Source organism: Canis aureus, unplaced genomic scaffold (assembly GCF_053574225.1).
Source record: "Canis aureus isolate CA01 unplaced genomic scaffold, VMU_Caureus_v.1.0 ptg000163l_RagTag, whole genome shotgun sequence".
In the NCBI taxonomy this organism is placed as follows: domain Eukaryota; kingdom Metazoa; phylum Chordata; class Mammalia; order Carnivora; family Canidae; genus Canis; species Canis aureus.
Window position 1 is genome coordinate 418,189 of NW_027554461.1, and position 22,607 is coordinate 440,795.

The 22,607-nt window shown below is 40.8% G+C and overlaps 1 protein-coding gene across 10 annotated transcripts in view; it reads left to right on the top strand.

Moving 5' to 3' along the window:
- LOC144309681 (ankyrin repeat domain-containing protein 26-like) overlaps positions 1-22,607 on the top strand; it is a 157,200-nt gene that overhangs the window by 133,392 nt on the left and 1,201 nt on the right. For 2 of the 10 annotated variants that reach the window (XM_077890771.1, XM_077890773.1), the window contains one exon: positions 9,673-9,789. The exons of the other annotated variants lie outside the window; for them this stretch is intronic. In XM_077890771.1, coding sequence (XP_077746897.1) covers positions 9,673-9,770 — 98 coding nt within the window. In that variant the 3' untranslated portion in view covers positions 9,771-9,789. Of the gene's footprint in view, positions 1-9,672; positions 9,790-22,607 lie in introns of those variants that run through there. 10 annotated transcript variants of the gene reach the window in all.

Sequence of the window (22,607 nt, forward strand, 5' to 3'; positions counted from 1 at the left end):
TAGCGCCGCCTTCAGCCCGGGTGTGATGCTGGAGACCCGGGATCAAGTCCCACATCAGGCTCCCTGCATGGAGCCTGCTTCTCCCTCTGCCTGTGTCTCTGCCTCTCTCTCTCTCTCTCTCTCTCTCTGCCTCTTATGAATAAATAAAATCTTTTAAAAAAAGATAAGAAGGAAGAGAAAATACATTTACAGTACTGTGTTTTTTAAAAATTGGCATATAAGTACACCCATTCAAACTATGTTAGGTATACATTATGTTTTTAAATTTAAATTCAATTTCCCAACATTTAGAAGGGTCATCGTTTTCAGATAAAGTTTTCGATAATTCATCAGTTGCATGTAACACCAAGTGCTCATCACGTCACATGCCCTCCTTCATGACCATCACTGATTTACCCCATCCCCCCATTCACTTCCCTTTCAGCAACCTTCAGTATGTTTTCTGGAGTTGAGTCTCTCATGGTTTGTCTTCCTCTCTGATTTTTCCCCATTCAGTTTCCCCTCCTTGCACTATTTCTTATATTCCACCTATGAGGGAGACCATATGATCATTGTCTTTCTCCAGTTGACTTGTTTCACTCAGCCTGATACCCTCTAGTTCCATGCCCATTGATGTAAGTGGTAGGTTTTCATCCTTTCTGACGTCTGAGTAATATTCCATTTTGTATGTATATCACATCTTTTTTTTTTAAAAGAATTCATCTATTTACTCATGAGAGAGAGAGAGAGGCAGAGACACAGGCAGGGGGAGAAGCAAACTCCATTCAGGGAGCCGGACATGGGACTCTTCCCGGATCCCAGGATCATGCCCTGAGCCAAAGGCAGACACTCAACCGCTGAGCCACCCAGGGGTCCCATACCACATCTTCTTTATCCATTCCTCTGTTGAAGGACATCTTGGCTCCTTCCACAGTTTGGGTATTGTGGATATTGCTACCATAAACATTGAGGTGCAGGTGCCCCTTCATTTCACTACATTTGTATCTATGGGGTAAATACCCAGTTGTGCAATTGCTACGTCAACTATCCCCTCTATCATCTAAACCTCATATTCTGGGCAGCCCCGGTGGCGCAGTGGTTTAGCACCGCCTGCAGCTCAAGGTGTGATCCTGGAGACCGGGGATCGAGTCCCACATCAGGCTCCTTTCATAGCATGGAGCCTGCTTCTCCCTCTGTCTGTGTCTCTGCATCTCTCTCTCTCTCTCTCTCTCTCTCTGTGTGTGTGTGTCTCATGAATAAATAAAATCTTCTAAAAAAATAAAATAAACCTCATATTCTTTTAAAGCTCTGACATTTGTCTGTAGTATCCTTTATAGCAAGGAAGGTCCTATTCAAAACCATGTACTGAACTAAGATGTTGTGTTTCTTAGTCTCTTTCAGTTTAGAACAGTTCCTTAGTCTTTCCATTGATTTTTGTGACTTTTAATCCTTTGAAGAGTTCATTCCAGTAACGTAGAATGTCTTTTCAGTGTGGGTTTTTCTTACGTATCTTATGTTTCCTTATGATAAAATTAAGATTATATTTATATACATATACATATATGTATTTTAGCAAGAGCACAACTGAACTGGTCCTCTACTCTTCTCATTGCATCATATCACGTGACCTACAGTTTTGATTTGTCCCATGGTTGGTGACGTTGATCGCTGGAGTAGTATCTTCAGTTTTCTTCCCCAGAATGTTAACTTTGCACTTTACAATTAGTATTTTATGGAGAAGTACTTTGAGATATATAAAAACCTCCTTTCTGAGATACCCTGTACCAGGCCACTTCTGCAGATGATGTGCCTCACTTACAGGCTCTGAAAACCCATGCTGGGCTGTTCTTTCCCTGTGTGGATGCCTCCTGAACCTTTGAAGTCTGTGATACCTCATCCTAAGTTACTCACCTTTCAGAGATGCTATGTCTTGAACTCTAAGACTGTTCAGGTGGCACTCCTACATTTATGCCTTCCCAATTCTGTGCCAGGCTCCAATACCTCCCTCTGGGACACCACCGCTCCTTGTTTCTGTTCCTGTGCTTTTGGACTGAAATCTTTGGGAACGGAAAGGATAAAGGGGGAAAGGGCTCCATAGGTCTTTTATAATCAATTTATGAAGCTTTACAATGCAAAGATTTGGATTGGGATTGCATTGAATCTATAAATATTTTGAAGGGAAGAGACATTTATAATACTGAGTTTTCCAAACAATATTTTAATTGCTCTACTCTCAGTGTTTAAAAAAATTTCTTATAAAGATCCTGCAAGATATATTTTAGATTTATTTTCAGTTATTTGATACTTTTGATCCTATTTTAAATTATTTTTAAAAATCAACTTCATTTCCTGTTTATAGCTTATAGAAATAAAAATACTTTGCATATTGAGCTTCTATCAGCTCAGCTATCTTTTTTTAAGATTTATTTATTTATGATAGATGTAGAGAGAGAGAGAAAGAGAGAGGCAGAGACACAAGAGGAGGGAGAAGCAGGCTCCATGCCGGGAGCCCAATGCAAGACTTGGGCTTGCAAGATGCTGGGACTCCAGGATCATGCCCTGGGACAAAGGCTGGTGCCAAACCGCTGAGCCACCCAGGGATCCCCAGGATCAGCTATCTTGATAAACTATCTTACTATTTCTCATAGTTCTGGAGTCTAGGAAGTCCAAAATCAAGGCACTGACAGATTAGTGTCCAGTGAGGGTCTGCTTCCTGGTTCATGAGTGCCTGTCTTCCTCCTATGTCTTCATAAGGGACAGGGTCAAGGGAGCTCACTCCAGCCTCCTTTAGAAGGGCACTAATCTCAAATCAGGAGGACTACACCTTCATGACTTAATCACTTACCAAAGGCATCACCTCCAAATATCATCACATTGAACACTAAGACTTAAAACCTGAGTTTGGAGGAGTGGGTATAGAAATATTCAGTGTAGAGCAAGGCTGTTCCTTGTTCTTGGCCATATAGACTTCACAATATGGGTGCTTGCAATATGGTTCACAATAATCTCTTGTGATACTTGTATATCTGTGGCATCAGTTCTTTTATCTCCTATTTTATTTTATTTTATTTTATTTTATTTTATTTTATTTTATGGAGTTAAAAGTTTTTTCTACTTGAGTATAGTTAACCCGTTACAGTAGTTTCAGGTGTACAGCATAGGCATTCGGTTTCTGTATGCATTATACTATGCTCACCACAAATGTAGCATCCATGGATTTTTTTAAGCCACTTTTAAAATAAAAAGGATTTTACTTAAGAGAGCACAAGGAATTCGGCCTGAGATTTAAAGAGAAAACAGCTGGAATGCTACAGTGAAAAGAGTTTTCACTTCTATCAAAGTAGGAAGACGGAAAAAATGAAAAGCATCCAAGGGGGAGGAGGCCCCGCAAAGAGCCTGGCTCAGACCTGGTGGCAAGTGACCCCAGTACAGGAAAGGCCAGTCCCAGAGATGCAGGTTTACCAATCTTCCCGGAAGGAAAGGCACTTGCAGGGAGTTCGGGCAGGATCCCAGGATGGGCAGGGATGCCCTCAGGCTCCCAGGGGCACTAACAGAGGAACTGCGCCCCAAGGGAGAGGGCGCCACATACTATGGGCCGAGCTCCCTAAAGGGCTGCAGCATGCGCCCGGAGGGGCCAGGAGCGGCTAAGGCGGCGGCTCCGCTTCGAGGGGGCTGCATGGCCCAGGAGCGTGATTCCACCGGCACAGGCCCCAGATCCCAGGGCACCAGGGGAAGCAGCCCAGGATCTGGCACTCCCCCCGGGACAGGTGGAAGCCGAGAGAACACACGGCAGTAAGGAGGCTCCTGCTCTGGGTGCAGCCCGCCTGTGGAGCACCCAGGCCCCTTCGGACTGGGAGCTGTGGTAATTACTGCGGGAGCTGACTCCAGGGCTGGAAACCTGGCCGCCGCCACTGTTGTTCCTCCTACTGTCACTTTTTACCAGGGACTCAGCAGGGGCCTCACAGGATAAACAGCTCCCACTGAGCCCTGCACCTGGCAGGGGGCTGGGCAGCTCCCCCAGGTGCACACACCTCTGAGAATCAGCATTGCTTGTAGAAGCAGGCCCATGCCCCAGAAGACCAGCTGGAAGGACAGGGAAAGCAAGTTCTTGACCAAAGCAGTGCTGGAAACTAACAGGGGAAGTCGAGGGATTTACAATATATAGAATCAGAGGATACTCCCTCTTGTTTTTTGTTTTCTGTTTCCGCCTCCCCCCCCTTTTTTTTTCTCTCTCTATCTTTCTCCTTTTTCCAGTACAACTTGTTTCTGGCCACTCTGCACTGAGAAAAATGACTAGAAGGAAAAATTCACCACAAAGGAAAGAATCAGAAACATCCTCTCTCCCATAGAGTTACAAAGTTTGGAATACAATTCAAATTCAGAAAGCCAATTCAGAAACACAATTCTAAACCTACTGGTGGCTCTAGAAATAAGGATAAGGGATTTAAGATACTTCATGACTGCAGAATTGAGATCTCATCAGCCTGAAATTAAAAATCAATTAAATGAGATGCAATCCAAACTGGAGGTCCTAACAATGAGGGTTAACGAGGTAGAAGAACCAGTGAGTGACATACAAGACAAGTTGATGGCAAGGAAGGAAGCTGAGGAAAAAAGAAAAAAAAAAAAGATCACGAGGAAAGGTTAAGGGAAATAAATGACAGCCTCAGCAGGAAAAAATCTACGTTTAATTGGGGTTCCAGAGGGCACCGACAGAGACAGAGGACCAGAAGGTGTATTTGGACAAATCATAGCTGAGAACTTCCCTTACTTGGGAAGGGAAACAGGCATTCAGATACAGGAGATAGATTCCCCCCCACCCCTGCCCTGGGGAAATGAATATAAACCACTCAACACCTCGACCTTTAATAGTAAAACTTACAAATTCCAAAGATAAAGAGAAGATCCTTAAAGCAGCAAGAGACAAGAAATCCCTAACGCTTATGAGCAGAAGTATTAGAATAACAGCAGAGCTCGCCACAGAGGCCTGGCAGGCCAAAAAGTGCTGGCAGGATATAGTCAGGGTCCTAAATGAGAAGAACCTGCAGCCAAGAATACTCTATCGAGCAGGAGCTCATTCAGAATAGGAGAGAGAAAGAGCTTCCAAGATAGGCAGAAACTGAAAGAATATGATGAGCACCAAACCAGCTCTGCAAGAAATATTAAGGGGGACTCAGTAAAAGAAAGAGGTAGTCCAAGGAAACAATCCACAAAAACAGGAACTGAATAGGTATCATGATGACACTAAATTCATATCTTTCAATAGTAATTCTGAACGTGAATGGGCTTAATGACCCCATCAAAAGGTGCAGGGTTTCTGACTGGATAAAAAAGCAGGCCCCATCTACTTGCTGTCTACAAGAGACTCATTTTAGACGTAAGGTCACCTACAACCTGAAAATAAAAGGTTGTGGAACAATTTGCCATTCAAATGGTCCTCAAACGACAGCAGGGGTAGCCATCCTTATATGAGATGAATTAGTTTATCCCAAAGACTGTAGTAAGAGATGAACAGTGACACTATATCATACTTAAAGGATCTATACTAGAAAGGACCTAACAATCATAAATATATATGCACCTAATGTGGGTGCTGCCAAGTATATCAATCAGGTAGTAACCAATGTTAAGACATACTTAGATAATAATACACTTATACTTGGTGAGTTGAACACAGCGCTTTCTATAATCAACAGATCTTCGAAGCACAACATCTCCAAAGAAACGAGTGTTAAATGATACACTGGACCAGATGGATTTCACAGATATTTATAGAATCCTACATCCAAACACAACTGAATACACATTCTTCCCAAATGCACATGGAACTTTCTCCAGAATAGGCCACATACTGGGTCACCAATCAAGTCTTAACCGATACCAAAACATTGGGATTGTCCCCTGCATATTTTCAGACCATAATACTTTGAAATTAGAACGAAATCACAAGAAGTAGTTTGGATGGATTTCAAACAGGTGGAGGTTAAGGACCATCTACTAAAATATGAAAGGGTCAACCAGGAAATTAGAGAAGAATTAAAAAGATTTGTGGAAACTAGTGAGAATGAAGATACAACCATTCAAAATCTTTGGGATAGAGCAAAAGGAGTCATGAGGGGGAAATACATCACAATACAAGCATCCGTCTCAAAACTGGAAAAAACTCAAATACAAAAGCTAACCTTGCACCTAAAGGAGCTGGAGAGAAACAGCAAATGAAACCTTCACCCAGCAGAAGATGACAACAAAGATTCGAGCAGAACTCAATGAAATAGAGACCAGAAGAACTGTGGAGCAGATCAACAAAACCAGAAGTTGGTTCTTTGAAAGAATTAATAAGATAGATAAACCATTAGCCAGCCTTATTAAAAAGAAGAGAGAGAAGACTCAAATTAATAAAATAATGAACGAGAAAGGAGAGATCACCATCAATACCAAGGAAATACAAACGATGTTAAAAACTTACGCCAATGAATTAGGCAATCTAGAAGAAATGGACGCATTTCTGGAAAACCACAAACTACCAAAACTAGAACTGGAAGAAATAGACAACCTGAACAGGCCAATAACCAGGGAGGAAACTGAAGCAGTCATCAAAACCCTCCCAAGACACAAAAGTCCAGGGCCAGATGGCCTCCCAGGGGAATTCTATCAATACTTTAAGAAGAAACCATACCTAACCTACCAAAGCTGTTCGGAAAGATAGAAAGAGATGGAGTACTTCCAAACTCATTTTATGAGGCCTGTATCACCTTAATTCCAAAACCAGACAAAGACCCCACAAAAAGGAAAATTATAGATCAATATCCCTGATGAACACAGATGCAAAAATTCTCAACAAGACAGTAACCAATAGGCTCCAACAATACATTAAAAAGATTATTCACCATGACCCAGTGGGATTTATCCCCGGGATACAAGAATAATGTCATGAAAATACTTTGTATGATACTATATTGACAAATAGATTTTACCACACATTCTTCCAAACCCACAGAATGTATAACACCAAGAGTGGATCATAATATAAACTATGGACCTTGAGTAATAATGATGTATCAGTGTCGATTCATCAGTTGTGACAAGTGCCCCCCTCCCCTGCCCGCTGGAAAATCTTGACGTAAGAGAGGCTCTCTCTCTGTCTCTCTGTCTCTCTCTCTCTCTGTGTGTGTGTGTGTGTGTGTGTGTGTGTGTGTGTGTGTGTGTGTTTTGGGTGAGACAGGTATGTGGGAAATCTCTACTTTTTCCTCAACTTTTCTGTGACTCAAAAACTGCTCTGGAAAAAAAAAAAGCCCTAATAATTAATTAGTTGAGCTGCAGAAGAAAAGTCTGAGCTAGCAGAGGTTAGTTCATGAGGTTTAAGGAAAGAAACTATCTCTATGACATAAAAGTGCAAGGTGAAGCAGCAAGTGCTGATGCAGAAGCTGCAGCAAGGTATCCAGAAGTTGTAGCAAAGAGAATTAATGAAGGCAGCCACACTGAACTGCAGATTTTCAATGTAGATTAAACAGCCTCATAGTGGACGTTAGGACTTTCATAGCTAGAGAGAAGTCAATGTCTGGCTTTAAAGCATCAAAGGACAGGCTGACTCTCTAAGTTAGGGGCTAATGCAGCTGGTGACTTTAAGCCAAAGCCAATGCTCATTTACTATTATGAAATTCCTAGGGCCCTTTAGAATTATGCTAAATCCCTTCTATCTGTGCTCTATAAATGGAACTGCAAAGCCTAGATGACCGTACATCTATTTATGACATGGTTTCTTGAATGTTTTAAGTCCACTGTTGAACTGACTGCTCAGAAAAAAAAAGATTCGTTTCAAAATATGACTGCTCACTAACAACGCACCTGGGCACCCAAGGGCTTTGACAGAGAGGTACAGTGAGATTAATGCTGTTTTTCTACCTCTAATACAACATCCATTCTGCAGCCCATGGATCAAGTGGTCATTTTCAACTTTCAAGGCTTAATATTTAAGAAACACATTTCATACAGCTATAGATGCCATAGATACTGATTTCTCTGATGGATGTGGGAAAAGTCCATTGAAAGCCTTCTGGAAAGGACTGACCACGCTAAATGCTATTAAGAACATTTGTGATTCGTGAGAAGCATTCAAAATATCAACAGAAATAGGAATTTGGAAGAAGTTGACTCTAAACCCCAGGGATGACTTTGAGGGGCTCAAGACTTCAGTGGAGGAAATAACTGCAAATGGGGTGGAAACAGCAGGAGAACTAGAATTAGAGGTAGAACCTGAAGATGTGACTGAACTGCTGCAATCTCATAATAGAACTTGGATGAAATAAGTCAGTTAGATAAAGATCAATACCATATCATTTCACTTATATGTGGAATTTAAGAAATAAGACAGATGAACATAGGGGAAGGGAAGACAAAAAAGAGAAGCAAACCACAGGAGACTCTTATCTACAGAGAACAAACTAATGGTTTCTGGAGGGGAGATGGGCGAACAGGGTGATGAGCATTAAGGGGTGCATTTGTGATGAGCACATGATGTTATACATTAGTAAGGAATCACTGTACTCTACTCCTGAAACCAATATTGCACCACATACTAACCAACTAGAATTTAAGCAAAAACTTAAAAATTTTTAAAAGTACTAATGCCAAAAATGATGGCTTTAAAAGTGGGGGGAAAAAAACCTCAACCGATAGTGAGTTGCTTCTTATGGATGAAAAAAGAATATGATTTCTTGAGACGCAACCTATTCCTACTCCTGGGAAAGAATCTGTAAAGACTGTTGAAATGGCAATAAGGGATTCAGAATATTACATAAACTTAGTTGATAAAGCAGCAGCAAGGTTTGAGAAGACTGACTCCAATTTTGAAAGAGGTTGTACTGCGGGTAAGATGCTATCAAATAGCACCATATCCTACAGAGAACTGTTCATGAAAGGAAGAGCCAATTGATGTAGCAAATTTCATTGCTGTCTGATTTTAGCAAATTGGCACAGCTACTCCAACCTTCAGTGACTACCAGATGCGGACTTTAAAATAACTGTGATTGGGCAGCCCCGGTGATGCAGCGGTTTGGTGCCGCCTGCAGCCTGGGGTGTGATCCTGGAGACCTGGGATCAAGTCCCACATCGGGCTCCCTGCGGGGAGCCTGCTTCTACCTCTGCCTGTGTCTCTGCCTCTCTCTCCCTCTGTGTTTCTCATGAATAAATAAATGAATTCTATTAAAAAAAGTCTCTTTTCTTACTTCTCTCTTTTTATTTTCTCTTCAAATATATTCATCTCTTTTGTTTCTTAAGTTCCACATAAGTGAGATCATACAGTATTTGTCTTTCTCAGACTGACTTATTTCCCTTAGCATTATATTCTCCAACTCTGTCCATAGCATGACAGATGGCAACATTTCATTCTTTTTCATGGCTGAGTAATATTTCTCGCTCTGTGTGTGTGTGTGTGTGTGTGTGCACGCGCACGCACACATACACACACACACACACCCCCAACACCTTCTTTATCCATTAATCCGTTGATGGACGTTCGGGCTTTGTCCATAGTTTGGCTTTTGTTGATAATACTGCAACAAACATTGGGGAGCATGTGCCCTTTGTGATCACTGCATCTGTATCTTTGGGGCAAAAACTCAGTAGTGCAGTTTCTGGGTCATAGGGTAGCTCTATTTTTAACTTCTTGAGGACCCTCTGCATTGTTTTCCACAGTGGCTGCACAAGCCTGCGTTACCACCTACAGTGGAAAAAGACTCCCCTTTCTCCACATCCTCACCAACATCTGCCATTTCCTGATTTGTTCATTTTAGCCATTTTGACAGGTATGAGGTAAGTAGCTCATTGTGGTTTTGATTTGCGTTTCCTTGATGCTGGGTGATGTTGAGTGTCTTAACATGGCTGTTAATTAGCATATTTACACCACTGATATTTAACATGATCCTGAGTATAGTTAGATCAATATCTACCATATTGGTTACTGTTGTCTGTTATTGCCCTTGTTCTTTGTTTATTTTTATGTCTTCCAGTGTTTTCCTGCTTCCTTTGGTTTTAATTCAACATTTTGTGATTGCATTTTCTCTCCCTCCTTAGTATCTAGATTATGCTTCTTTTCTTATTTTTTAAAGAGTTTGCAGGATGCATTTATAAAGAATCCGAGTGCCCTCACAGGCTTCACACACAATACACATTCCTCAGAACAGAGTATTCTCAATTCCTCCTTCTCATGCCGTAGGGCCCTCATCTCACTTACTCATAAGCTGTGATCGCTGAGTACTTGGTTGCTGGTTTTTGAGCAAACCATTGTCTGTTGGGTCAATTAGGAATTCAAAAATTGTTTTATTTCACTTTTCTTTACTCATTTTCTTTTTTTAATAATAAATTTATTTTTTATTGGTGTTCAATTTGCCAACATACAGAATAACACCCAATGCTCATCCCATCGAGTGCCCCCCTCAGTGCCCATCACCCATTCACCCCCACTCTGGATAGTACATGTATTTTAGAGTAACTTTATTATAAATTCCAATGGTAAATTGGAACATATTAACGTTGAGAATTGAGAATTAATTTTGAGACTTGAATTTGAGAATTTGAACTATTGAAATTTAGGGAGCCTTTCTGAATCTTAATTACATGTATGAAGAAACAACCTGAGGATTAATTGTGAGAACAGGTGCGAGAATATCCAGTGTACCGTTTTGTGTAAATATTTGCATATGACTTTTCTTTTATGGAATTAGCCCGTGGCACTTATTTCAAGCAAAGGATTGGCATTATGCATGGAGGAACCCACTTTCTGTGATCATTTATTATTTATTTATTTTTAAAGATTTTATTCATTTATTCATGAGAGACACACAGAGAGGCAGAGACACAGGCAGAGAGAGAGAGAAGCGGGCTCCCCACGGATGTGGGACTTGATCCCAAAATTCCGGGATCATGCTCTGAGCCAAAGGCAGAAGCTCAACTACTGAGCTGCCAAGGTGTCCCTCTGTGATCATTTAAATTTAGATCTGCACATCACTTTCCATTCATGTCATGCTATGTTCTAACTCTTCTCCAAAGAGTTATTTATAATAGAAACTACCTATGGCTGCTTGTTTAAGACAGGTGACACACATACAGTCTTCTTTCACTATTGTTGTTACCGGTTTCCCTATATTTCCAGAGAGAGCTATCCACCTTCAAGGGAGTGGACATTTTTATGAACATTCTGTGCAGTGACTGTTGTTATGTTTTGAAATAGCAAAGAGATATTTCTCTAATTTCATGAGTTGGTTGAAGGCTATTAAGATTCTATTGATTAAAACTAAAAAGCCACCATCTTAACCAAGTGATCAAACTTATCTGACCCATAATTGGATCCAAGTAATAGCATGCACCTCCTGGCTGATCACTAAGAAGGGCACAATATCATCTCTGTAGTAATCCACCAAATAAAGTTTGTCTTTAATTCAATCTTGAAGAAACAAGCAGAAAAAATTCCATTGAGGAACATCGTAGCTGGCTTAGACTCTTCAAAAAAAAAAAAAAAAGACTGGTCTATTTTAGATTAAGGAGACAACAGTGATATGAAAAATGAATGATTCTTTATTGGATAGCAGATTTTGAGGGGAAAGGAGGTTCTATAAGGGCTGTAAGAAACAATTTTGTGGGAAACAGAAATATGAAGAGGGCTTATATGATAGATAATAATTTCACATTAAGGTAAAAATTCTTGGGAGTGAAAATAGAACAGCTTTATGGGAGAATGTCCTGTTCTTTGAAGATATGTGCTGAATAATCAAGAGGGGAAGTGTCATGTCTGCCACTTCCTTTTAAGTGTTTTAGTGAAACTGTGTGTGTGTGTGTGGGTGATATATAGAGGGAAAATGATATAAGCAGATGTAGCAAAATATTGACACTGGTGAATATAGGAAAAGGAACCTGTGGTGTTTACAGTAATGTCCTTGTAATATTTTCAAAGACTTGAAAGTTTTCAAAATAAAATGCTGGGTAATGAAACAAATACCAGGTTTACATTTATGTATGAATACTTCTCAAGAGAAGAATGTTAACTCTAGTAAGATGAAAGAAATATGATCGAGAATGATTTTTGGTTTACGTATCCATCTATTTGGTCAACCAAAAAAATCACAATTATCCTTCATTATTCTTTCCTGATCTTACTCTGACATTCTATTTATCAGCAATCCCATCCACTCTCCCTTGACAGCAGTTACATCGCCTCCCTCTCTACTGCTACCACCTTAGCCCAACCTCCACCATCATAGGTACCCTGGTAATAGAGGTGACTCACCTGGAAGCTTCCCCTCCTGCCCTCCCTCGATCCACTCTCCCAAAAGCAGTTAGAGTAAATTTTTAAAATTATAAATTAAATCATGCTCCCTACCTCTGCTTATAACTCTCTGATGGCTTCTAATCCCACTTAGAAAAATAAAGTTCAAATTCCTATCTCCATGACCAGTCTTCTACCTCCATCCCTGACCTCTGCTCAGGAGGAGCTTTTCCTTTCTGGCCTCGCTGTCCCTCCACTATTCTAAACTTCTTCCTGCCCAAGTTTCCCTGTCTCTACCTGGAGTGCTCCGTCTCTTCTTTGTGACATAGCTGGTCCCTTCTTGTCCTTCATAGCTCAGTTCAAATGGCACCTCCTCTGTGAGGCTTCCTGTAACTCTCCAAACTAAAGTAGTGCTCAGTCTCTCATCCGCACATTGCCTAGCCTTCTTCCTCTGAATTTTACATATTATTATCTGTCATTTTATATTTTTGTTTATTGTCCGTCTTCATGAAACTTATGGAGCTTCACAAGAACAGGCATACTGTTGGCCTTGTTTGCTGCTGTACTTTTAGCCACTCAAGCAGTACCTGCTACATTTAGATGCTCTAGAATTGTTGAATGAACTAAAGAAAAGGTAACAGTCTATAAATTACTGTGGAGGTATATCAGGAAGAGGCTAGCCAGAAACACAGAATCCATGCTAGTTATTAAAACAAAAAGGAATGTGTTTCAGGGGATCGTGTCCAGGGGTGACGAACTGAGAAGCCAAGCAAGCTCCGTGAGATTATTAGCCACCATCACCCCTAGACTGGGGGCAAATGGAAGAAGTTATGCAGCTGAAGCTCCAGAAAGGTGTCGACTGAAACTGAAACTACAGAGAAGCATATTACTGATAGAGAAGCCTCCGAAGGCAGGGAAGAAGGAGGGGATAACCTATATATTCCTTTTCTTTGCTGTCTAGTCTCTGCTCAGTTGGAACCCAGGCAGAAGCTAGCAGACCCAAGAACTTGGGAAGCATAATCTGTGTACCAGGTCCCCTCCCTAACAGGCGGCAGGATGGGGGGCAAGGTTGGAATGAGGGCAGACTGAGCAGATCCCTCCTGGAGCAGGAACCTCTCATTGGGATGCCTGGGTGGCCCAGCGGTTGAGTGTCAGCCTTTGGCTCAGGTCGTGATCCTGGGGTCCCAGGATCGAGTCCTGCATCAGGCTCCCTTCAGGGAGCCTGCTTCTCTCTGTGCCTGTGTCTCTGCCTCTCTCTGTGTCTCTCATGAATAGATAAATAAAATCTTTAAAAAAAAAAGGAACCTGTCATTGAATGAGAAAAATAAAAACCCATCCCAAAGCATTTATTCTTTTTTTTTTCGCCTTTTTTTTAAAGATTTTATTTATTTATTCATGATACAGAGAGAGAGGGAGAGAGGCAGACACACAGGCAGAGGGAGAAGCAGGCACCATGCCGGGAGCCCAACGCGGGACTTGATCCCCGGTTTCCAGGATCACGCCCTGGGCCAAAGGCAGGCGCTGAACCACTGTGCAACCCAGGGATCCCCTAAAGCATTTATTCCTTATCAGTGAAGGACGAGTTCTATTTAGGGGATCGGGATTGCTTGAGAATATCCAAAACATCTGGTAACAGAAAAAAAAATAGACTATTTATTGTGGTCTTTTTCTGGGTGAACTGTTGACCCCTTGTTTTAATTTTTTAGCTATTTCAACTGTCTGGAGGTTAGCAAAAATTGTGTTACCTTACTATTAAAACATAAATAATATATTTTAAATCCTGTGTTTCCTGACTTGAAAGATACTGAGTAGTGTTCTGGCCCACATCTTTCTGGATTTTTAAGTATACACATTATTAGAAAGTAAAAATCACCAAAACATGCTTAATCATAAATTGCATTGATCCCAATCCACTTAAACTCTAGAATTCCTTAAAATTTGCAAAGATAGGAATCAGCAATTGAAGGAGGCCATGTCTATCTGGTCAATTGTGTCCTTGAAGCCACTGGCCCAACTGTGAGGTTGTGAAAGCAAGCCAGCTTGTGGACCTGCAGCTCCTTCTAGCAGGGTCAACCAGTTCTCCTCTTCCCACTCTTCCTCTACATGCCTGTCGTTTTATTTATCTTCCTGTTCCCTTCAGATGCAATAGGGATAGGAAGTACAATATCTCAGTACCTCCTCATGCCTCTGTCCTTCTCAAAATATCATGAAAGAAAACACAAAACAGAAAATATCCCAGATAACAGCTGTCCTAAGGGAAGCTACACTTCTACAAAATGAAAGTAAATGACTTTATATTTTGGTATATAAATATACCTGTGATGTTATATGGAACAGGCAAAGATTCTACTTAGGGTTCTAATCCCCCTAAGCTCATTAAGTAAGGGAAGAGGGAGGTTAGAGGAGGCACTGTTCAAAGGGTATGTCAATGTTCTTTTAAAAGTAATGGGTTGGACATATAAATCATAGGAGTAATGTTGTACAAAATAGTGAATGAAATATTTATACATTCCATTGAAGCTTAGCATGTGTTCCAGAGGGAGATGTCCTAGAGAGATGGGTCTTCCCCTTTGTTCTGAATCTATTTTTCCAATTGCTCTGACACAGCTGTTGGCTTCACAATCATTCTGAAGTTGATTAGATCAGAAAGCAAAGGCTTGCCTGCTCAGCATGACCAATGATAAACATCAAGGTTGTGGGTATTCCAGGCTTGTAGTCTATATATTGAAGTTGTTTTTGGTGTTTTGTGGGTCTCCGAGTGGTTCTCTAAATTTTCATCCTCCTGTATTTATATATCATTTGTAACTGAAAGAGTACAGCATAATGTGCATTGCATACACTTGCATAAACTCTACCAATCAAGTTTGAAAATGGCTGTCAGATTTATGGAGCACAACTACAATTACATTCATACATACATGTTCAGCTACAAAGCAGAAATAGAACCTTGTTACCTTTGTTTTGCTTGTTTTAATAAAATAAAACATTTGAATTTAACTTCAAGGAAGTAAATTGCTACCTGCTGAGAAATTCTTTTGACTTGCTGTTGGAATGATTTAATGTTTCCAAAGCATGGTGTAGGTGAGCCTGAGTGCAGATTCTTTTATGTCCAAAGGTCAGAGAGGTTTATAAAAATTCCTAAGAATAATCAGAGATGGGGATCCCTGGGTGGCTCAGCGGTTTGGTGCCTGCCTTTGGCCCAGGGCGTGATCCTGGAGTCCTGGGATCAAGTCCTGCATCGGGCTCCCAGCATGGAGCCTGCTTCTCCCTCCTCCTGTGTTTCTGCCTCTCTCTCTCTCCCTCCCTCCTTCCATGTCTATCATGAATAAATAAATAATAAATAAATAAATAAATAAATAAATAAATAAATAAATCTTTAAGAAAAAGAATAATAAGAGATACTATACTAAGTGCTTTGCAATCACTATTTTATTTAATCTTCACAAAAACTCAAAGAGGGAAATACGGTTTTTATTTTCTGTTTTATAGATGTGGAGATTGAGGCTTTTAGATGTCTTCCTGAGATCTGGGTTAGCCTTTAGCACAGGTTCTGACCTCAGGTCCATCTGAGAACAAAGCTGCAGGTAGGGTAGTATTTTAGTGAAGTGCTTTTCTTCTTTTTAAAGAATTCTCCCAAGTGAGTATTGGTCTCTGGGTCTCTGTGACTATGAGCTTGGTCTGGAATGATTTGAGGTGGCATGGAGAACCAAACCTGGGTCTTTGCCAGCAACAGCATTGCTTCCACTTGCCTTTCTCAAGTCCCATTGCCAGCTTGGCTCCTTGAATGCTTTATCTTGCCATAGGTACCCAGTCTCGAAATGTAGGCTCTAAAGTCAATGTCATTTTAACTATGTCATCGGGAATAGCCAGCTGAGTTATTGAGTCATACAATTGTAGGGTTGGACATGACCTTATAGACCATCTGATGTAACCTCTCTTTCTCCAGGTGATCAGGCTGGTGGTCTCTAGGGAATGAAGAATTTGTCTAAGTCAAACTAGTGGGGTGGGGGCAGTCTGAATGAGAAACCACATATATTCACTCTTTCAACCATAAGGTATTAGTACACGCCATGTACTTTACCTTGGCAATAGATATTTTCCTCTTGACACTATAGTATACTATGTTGAAACGCCATTAAAGAAATAAATATTGAATAAGATTTTTTTTTTACTTTTTAAAAATATTTTATTTTTTTATTCATGAGAGACAGAGAGAGAGAAAGAGGGGGGAGGGAGAAGCAGGCTCCAGGCAGGGAGCCTGACATGGGACTTGATTCCGGGTCTCCAGGATCATGCCCTGGGCTAAAGGCGGCACTAAACCGCTGAGCCACCTGGGCTGCTCAAGATTTTGTTTTTTAATTTTTAGAGAAAGGAGCTGTTTTTCATTTATTTTAAAATCCTTACTTGAAAAACCATTGATCATTCCTCATCAAAAAGAGAAACAGAAAATGAAATCGTTGTCTTAGAATATCCAGCAATAAAGATAAGCTCACAGGAGACCAAGACAACTCTTAAGGGTTTTTTTTTTTTTTTTTCTACTCATTCAAATATTACTACTTTGTAGGAATTTGGGTAAGAATCTGGAGGCTAAATCTCGATACACAGTTCCTTTAAGCTAATATAATTGCAACAACAAAAAAAATGAGGAGTGGGCACGGAGGAGGATATCATATCCTAGATACTGACATTTCAAATAGCAGTAGTTGTGTGTTTCAGATGGGTACAGGCCGATGGGACACATGCCCTATAATAACCAGTACATTGCGGGTGTGTTTTGATGTCCTCTGCTCTTCTCACAAAATTTAAATCTGTTTATATAGTTCTTTGGCACAGTCATAGGACAAGAAGGCTACCTCCCCTGAAAGACCCTTCCTAATCACCAAAACTAAATTTAACCATCCTGTCACTACCAAATGGTTCCCTCTCAATCAACTCACCTTCCTTATTTTCTGCCTAGTGCTTATGGCTATCTGGAATTGTCTAGTTAGTCTACTTATTTACCTGCTTCTTGCCCATCCCAGCCACTCACATCCAAATGTGAAAGTGGGGATTTCATCGGTTCTGTTCACCACTGTTTTTCTGAGTCCAGCTGGGAGCCTGACACATTACCACCAAGCAATAAATGTCTGTTCAATAGATGCATGAGTTTGCAATGGCACAGACTTGACCTGAAGTATTTTCTCTGAGGGAGATAGAGTAACATAGGGACTGGGGAGGAGAACTTGGAGCTCTAAGTGGCTAAACAGCAAAGTGCGCTGTCCTGAGAATGTCGCGGCACCTCGGGAACCTGCACTTGATCTCCAGAATACCATGGGCTTACATTTCCCTGGACCAGGAGCTGCCCTGCTGAGAGTTCCATAGAGACTCTGGTCTCTTTGCCTACCGAGTCTAAGCATACTTGCATGTAGGTTAGCAGTGGGACAGCAATATGGTAATAATATGTGTGGGATGGATAGAAGGTATGTCTAGAAGGGATACTCCCCTGAGCTGTGAGAATCATCCTGGTGTGACTCAGGATCTGGGATACCCTATTAATTCCCCTTTGACAGATAAATAATAGATACCAGAACATACTCTATGGGATAGTACATTGTTAATTTTATAGTGATTCATCTGTAATCAGAAGTTCTGGGATACTCTCCTATTCTACCATAATTTAGTTATGATTTGATAATATCATTAGTACTTACGGAATACTGAATCTGCTAATATATTAGTAGGGATATTATAATCTGCTATTGTATTAATTTTTAGTTTGAGAAGGGGCATATGTTTTAAAACACAAGTGAAACATGAAAGTGGCATCGGGTTATCTGAAATTTATCATCATGTGTAATATATTTCTAATGTAAAACATATTTAATTAAGATATATCATCCATTGGTGTCAGAACTGGCAAATGATCCTATATATAAAACATATATATTTATGAATAACCGCGATATTGATCCCTTCAAATAAAATTGAGAATGTTCTTTTCTCCTCCTCCTCCTCCTCCTCCTCCTCCTCCTCCTCCTCCTCTCTTCTTCTTCTTCTTCTTCTTCTTCTTCTTCTTCTTCTTCTTCTTCTTCTTCTTCTTTGCTTTAAAGCATTCCACTTTAGAATGTAAAGTCCTAAGTCCATCTTTAAAGATTTATTTGAAATTCTTGAATTTTTTTTTAAATTTAAGCATCACTGTTTATAGGGCTCATTTGGTGGCAGGCAACAGAGACTATCTTTGGCTAACAGCAGTAGAAGCCATTTATTGAAATGATAAGTAGATTGTGAAATCAAAGGCCTCTCAAAGAAGAGCTGAATTTGAGAGATCAAGGAGCAGGAACTAATGAGGATTCTGTTCAGAGCATCACTGTGATGAGGAAGAAATGTCAACCATTTTGCATCCTGTGGTCACTCAAGACAAACAGTTTTGGGAAATACATCTGATTGGTTCAGCTGAGTCAGATGCCCAGCCCTCCTATGGGTGGGAGACCATCTTTAATAAAAATTTAGAAATACAGAGGGACTTCCCCAGGGAAAAATTAGCATGCTGCCAGCACTAAATAAACATGAGAGAGAGAGAGATAGAGAGAGAGATATGCTGGGCAAGCAAAAACACAAATATCCACTATAGTAAATGAGCTAATCCTGTCAGTTTCCCATAATTTGTTCTCAGAAGCATGGGAAATAATCTCTCATACTGATCACATCACCTTGAACAATGATAAAAGAATAAACTTAGATTAAATCTTAGTGTTGATTACGGTACAATACAGCCAGTGCGTTAAAAAGAAATATTAATTGATGGTGACATGGTAGGAAAGTGGAAGGAAATTAATATTTGGAGAGAGCCAAGTGTTATGCTAATTGCTTTGCTGGAGCCTCTCATTTAATATTCATGATGATTACAGGAAGAAGGCATTTTAAATTTATCTTGCTGATAGGGAAACTGAGGATCAGAAAGATTAAGCAACTTCTTTTCAAGGTCACATACTTAATGGCATACAAATAGAACGATGTGGTACAAGTGTTGTATTACTGTCAATACAATTCCAAAGGAAAACAACATGTAATTGTTAGTCTGCCTTGCTGATGTGATGTTGCTGTTGTCATGGATAATTACTACATAACTCCTCTTTGTTGGACCATCATGTTATCTTGAGACCTAATGAAATATAAGCATCTCTTCTCTTTTGCCAGTATTGTTAGGATTATGAATATTACCACCAAATAGTGTTCTCCCTGTCTTATTTTGCTGAAAATCTCAGTTGCCAATTTTTTATTTTAGGTCAGCCATATTATTGTTAAGCCTTTTATTTTAGGTCACGTTTCCTAAAAGCAGGCCTTGGGGGAGACATTTGGGTCTCAGTGATTTACTGTAAGAGTGCTTTTCAGGAAGCAAATGGGAAAAAAATAAATAAATCAGGGAAGTGAGGGAAGCAGAATAGGAAAGAGAAAAGAGTCAAGCAAGGATGTGCTCTCAGGGGAAAACAATCAGCTCTGTCCTGATCTTTGGGGGTCCTGGAACCTAAGTCATATTAGAAAGTATTTCTCTCTGGAAAGTGGGGACTCTGGGTAATTATCCGGAGGCAGGGCAGCTGTGAGCTCTTATGCACAGGAGCTGGGGGATGGGTGTACCGGCTCTATAAAGGGGATCTGGGTTGTTTTGTTTTGTTTTGTTGTTTTGTTTTGTTTTTTAAGATTTTATGTATTTATTCATGAGAGACCTAGAGAGAGAGGCAGAGACACGGGCAGAGGGAGAAGCAGGCTCCATGCAGGGAGCCCGACTTGGAACTGGATCCAAGAATACTGGGGTCATGCCCTGAGCCAAAGGCGGGCACTCAACCACTGAGCCACCCAGACGTCCCATATAAAGGGGATCTGTCTACACTCATGTGCATTCAGGAGAAGAAGCATTGCCAGGCACTTCCCTTGGTCAAAGGGGGAGTATCTTTGCTTCCTTTTCCCTCCCTCCTAGTAAGATAAGTCACTAACAACTTGCTTACAGGAGGATACAACTCACAGCTGAGCCTGTGAATTTTTGGCAGGAGGGCATGGGTCATTGGATGCCTAAGACAATGTTTAGACAATGTTGGCTGGGCTCAGACCTGCTGTCATAACACAATGGCATAGTGGCCTCTCCCAGAGGAGACTAGAGTAGCGTAGCATCAGTGCCATGTAGCTATGATTCATGGCCATAGTTAGCAAACCCAGAGTTTAATGATGAAATTTTACAAGAGAAAAATGACACCTTTTTTGTTGTTTTCCTAGCTTTCAGACCTAGCTAAATGTTCATATCTTACTTTTATGATTTAGGAAGATAGCTTTTGTTTATGTCTCTCTCTATTTCCCTTTTCCTTATCTGCCTCTCTCGAATTGAGTTTTGCAAACTGATACACTTTTGTGGTTTAACAAACAAGAAGCTATTTAATATTATTTTAGTGTGCTAACACTGTGACATTTCTGAGCATGAAGATTTTTAAGGTGGCATAAATAGGTATTTTCTACTTTAGCCTATCTTACTTCCAAAGGATAGCCAGTTTGCATTTATTTTATTTTTACCACATAAATCTTTCAGTGCCCCATCGTGATCCTCCCATCCCTTTCTCCTTCCCTAGATCATTGTCTTAGTTTAACCCTTATCACTTCTTCCCTGGGATATTGTAATGGGTTGCTGTGTGCCTGTCAAAAGCATAATGGTGATTTACAGAGAAATCAAAGAATACAAGTCCCTTTAATATAAAGAAAAGATGGAAGATATCAACTGCGTGGGAATGGTTTCACAGAGCTGGAGATTCAGAAACATTCACCCCATTGGAGAGACAAATGTCTTTTTTTTCACAGAGGGATCCTGTTGCTGATAATAGGACCTGACGGATGACTGAGAATTTTTCTTTGCCCTTCTCACGTGGAGTCCCATACTCTCTGACCTATCCTGAAAGATGTAGGGGGTCTGGCTTTCCGCCTACTTACCTACTAAGTGCAAGAAATAGAATGACCCCAACACATCTGAGTGTATAAGTAGATTTAATTACAGACCAGTTCCTCTAGAGCCTGCATCCTCCCAGCCTGCAGAGTTTCTGGCACCTTTACTCCCATCGTTCAAATGGTTTTTCCTCCTGCAGATCCACTCCATTCCCTTACATTCTCTATATTGTTGCTAGAATCTTCTTTAACTAAATGTTTATATCATGTTATACATTTTGAGTTTTTTTTCTCATCCATATTTCACCTAAACTAAAATAATTAATTTAAAAATTTTTTAAAGAAATCTATGTCATTTTCCTACTTATCTTTCTCCGGTTCTCCATCACGTAATTGATCGAAAATTCTATGTAATTCTATGTATGTGCATATGCACAGACACACATTCATCTTGTACCAATTTGCAACTTATTCCCTCTTAGCACATTACGTGCAGATTTGTGAACACAACATGTTTCTCAAACCTCTTTTAACTAAACATGACATTTTCTCTCTGGTTCAGCCTTACCCCTTGTCTACCTGAGCAAATCTCAGCCACTTTCATGTCTTCATGATTGAACCCAAATTTAACTCTCTCAACAGAGCTTTCAGTGACTTCCCAGCATCATTATTCACTCTTCTCTCCGGTATTTCTTAGCACCCTTCATCTATGTGCATTTTACTAATTTGTGATTGTTCATTTACGTATCTGTTTCCCCCTGAGGCCGTGAGGGCAGCCGTGTAAATCCCTAGGTCTGGTTCCCTAAGGCTCAACTGGTTGTTTTCAGACGATGATGCTGGCCAAACCTCTTGTAGACACCAGTAGAAAACCTCACCCAGCCGAAACCTGCGCAAACATGCTCTTAGGCAGGGCTGTCTAGAAGCTCTTGTGATTCGTGTAGAAGTGACTCACTGAAGGTGTGCTCTCACGGAAAAGCTTTGAGTCAGGGAAGCTGAGTAGGACGGGGAGGCGTTAGGCAAGGGCCTGCTTTCAGAAGTCCAGTTTAGCTTTCTCCCTGGGGAAGAAGCTCTGAAGCAGTTGCATCGCCTGCCTGTAGGCAAAAGAGCTGGGATTGTCTACTCTGGTCACGTGCGCGCGCCCACCCCCCACCCAGGGGGGCAGATAGTTGCAACCTCCCAGGCTACTCTGGGTAAAGGGGGTTTTTTAGACCAAAGCACGCCTCCAGAAAAGAGAAGGGCCTGGGGACAGGAATTTAATAAAGGAGATTAGCAGAGTCAGGATCGGCATCTGCGCCACATACTCAGATATTTCATGCCAAAGAAGGCAGTTGTTCTCATTGGTTGAAAGCTTGCTTTTTGCCAGGCGAAGTGCTAAGTACCCTCGCGTGTGGGACCGGGGACCCATCTGTCCTGGAATATAGTTAACCAACTTTCGGCCAGGTATAATATCATACGACAAACCTAGTTA